The following is a 2,518-nucleotide window of genomic DNA, read 5'->3' on the forward strand; positions in this document are numbered from 1 at the left end:
TGGTGAGAGACTAGCGAATGAAAGCATGAAGCCCTGCAAACTAATGAGACATCAGAGCACCAAACACCCACAGACGGTGGGTAAACCTACAGAATTTTTCCTGAGGAAAAAAGAACTTGTTATGTCAAATAGACCCCAGAACATAATAGATGTTTTTACAAGAGCTGGAAATGAAAATAGACAGGCAACGGTTGCATCCTTCGAGTGCGCTCTCTTAATTGCCCAATCAAAAAAGCCACACACCATCGGGGAAACTCTGCTCAAACCCGCATGTGTAAAAATGGCAGAAATAATGTGCGGGGCACAGGCAGCTTCAAAACTAAAAACTGTACCTCTGTCTAATAATACAATAAAGCACAGAATCGACAGAATGGCAAATGATGTTGAGAACACACTGATTGAAAAGTTAAAGATGCACCCATTTTCCATCCAACTTGACGAAACGTCTACTGTGGCGGATGAAGCAGTCCTCATTGCATATGTGCAGTACGTTGATGACTCCGAACTAAAGCAGGACATACTTTTGTCGACTAATTTGTCTACAACAACACGAGGAGAAGATATTTTCCACGCGATTGACACGTACTTCACAAAGAATCAGATTCCCTATAATAATTTAGTCGCATGCTGCACTGATGGAGCTGCTTCAATGATGGGAAAAAACAAGGGCTTCAATGCACGTTTGAAAGAAAAAGCACCCTACTGTCTTGTGTTTCACTGTATGATACACCGTCAAGCCTTGGCCAGCAAACACCTCTCTGATGAACTTAATGAAACAATGAAGACAGTTGTAAAGATCGTTAACTTTATAAAAGCCCGCCCGGTAAACAAGCGAATCTTTGCGGAGCTGTGTGAAGATGAGGTGCATCAGACACTCCTCCTTCATACCGAAGTGCGCTGGCTATCAAGAGGCCAAGTGTTGGTTCGTTTTATTGAACTAAAAGAAAAAATAAAAGAGTTCCTGAAAATGAACAATCAGAAGCTGTTTGACGAAATGACAGATGCATTTCTCATCAGAACGTCATACTTGGCGGATATTTTCAGCCTCTATAATGAAACAAACAAGCGCATGCAGAGCGCGGATGCAAATGTGCTGGAATGCAAGGAAATTATTGACGCATTTGTGCATAAAGTGGACTTTAGGAGGAATAAGCTGATGAAACGAGACCTACACCATTTTCCATCACTTCTTAAACAGACCGGGGGAAATTTGCCTGAATCCTTGAGCAAGGAGTTCATACTTCACATGGAACGGCTACAGAAAGAGATGACGTCACGGTTTTCGGATGTTGATGAACATGTCGCTAAATGCGCATGGGTAATGGATCCATTCACTGCGCAGGAGGAGGACGTGGAGTATTTACAAGCGGAGGACGAGCTCTTGGATATCAAGTCTAATTCTCTTCTGAGGAGATTCTTCAATGAACACGGGTACAAACGGTTCTGGCTGGTGAAAGGACCTAACGTCGCACCCAAGCTTGCGCACCATGCTACAACCAGACTCATCCTGCCATTCGCCACAACATACCTGTCCGAGACTGCTTTTAGTTCTCTGGTAACCATCAAAACGAAGGCACGCAACAAGCTGGATGTGCACCATGACTTTCGTATGGCTGTCACGAAAATCATGCCTAATATACAATCTCTAGCCCTGGATATGCAGGCCCAGACTTCACATTAAATAGTCACATTAAAACAATTAAATAAGGGCTTTAATTCAACCAGGAACAAGAGAAAAGGCATGAAAAAACATAACTTACAATATGTAAATATTTATTATGCAGTGGTTATTGTTGTGTTTTAATTGGTGAATGTTTTTAGTTTTTAGAATGCAAAACAAAAAATACATTAATTCTCTGAATAAGTGATATTCATGTTAGTAAATTTTAATTTGCTTCTGTTTGTTCATCAGTTAAAAAGCACAGGCTGAAAACAAAAGTCGGTCATTGTGAACCCTTGCATGTTGTTACACGTTTAAGGTAATAAGTGAAATGGATAGATTTGATATTTACGCTAACAGATTAAAATGTGCTGTTATTTGCTCAACGGGTTTAGGAAAATAAATGGAATCTGTTGTTGGAAAAACTCAGTAGTTGCAAGTTGCAGTTAATTGTTTGCATTCTGGTGTTATTAAAAACTTAAACAACTGACAGTCACATTAAGCTGATGTCTATACTGGTGTATTTGAATGGGGGGGGGGTCATGGGGGTCGTTAAGATTTTTCAGTGTTAAAATAGGGGTCTCTTGAAAAAAAGGTTGGGAACCACTGGCTTAGACAGAGGTAATGAAGCAAGGACAGATGGACCAATGACTGGAAGATAAGTGCTTTAGCCATTATGAAACTGAGCTGAGTCGCAGACGGCCAACATGAATTAAAGTTACTGCTTTAAACCCCTGCGAAGGGTGAAGAGGGAGTTCTTACTAAGGCAAGAAAGAGCCATAAGCAGCTTACACTGTCTTGTGCCTTTTTAGATTCAGTTCTAGCTGAATGAATTGATTTTGCTTTAACAAAATGCAC

General features: G+C 40.7%; 1 protein-coding gene across 1 annotated transcript; it reads left to right on the plus strand.

Annotated features, from left to right (window-relative positions):
• Positions 1 to 370: 370 nt before the first annotated feature.
• LOC125251896 (protein ZBED8-like) lies at positions 371 to 1,681 on the plus strand. Its single transcript, XM_048164994.1, has one exon. It carries the CDS (start codon positions 371 to 373, stop codon positions 1,679 to 1,681), a length of 1,311 nt encoding a protein of 436 aa, XP_048020951.1.
• The last annotated feature ends 837 nt before the right edge of the window (positions 1,682 to 2,518 follow it).

The sequence above is a fragment of the Megalobrama amblycephala genome, linkage group LG17 (assembly GCF_018812025.1).
Source record: "Megalobrama amblycephala isolate DHTTF-2021 linkage group LG17, ASM1881202v1, whole genome shotgun sequence".
Classification (NCBI taxonomy): Eukaryota; Metazoa; Chordata; class Actinopteri; order Cypriniformes; family Xenocyprididae; genus Megalobrama; species Megalobrama amblycephala.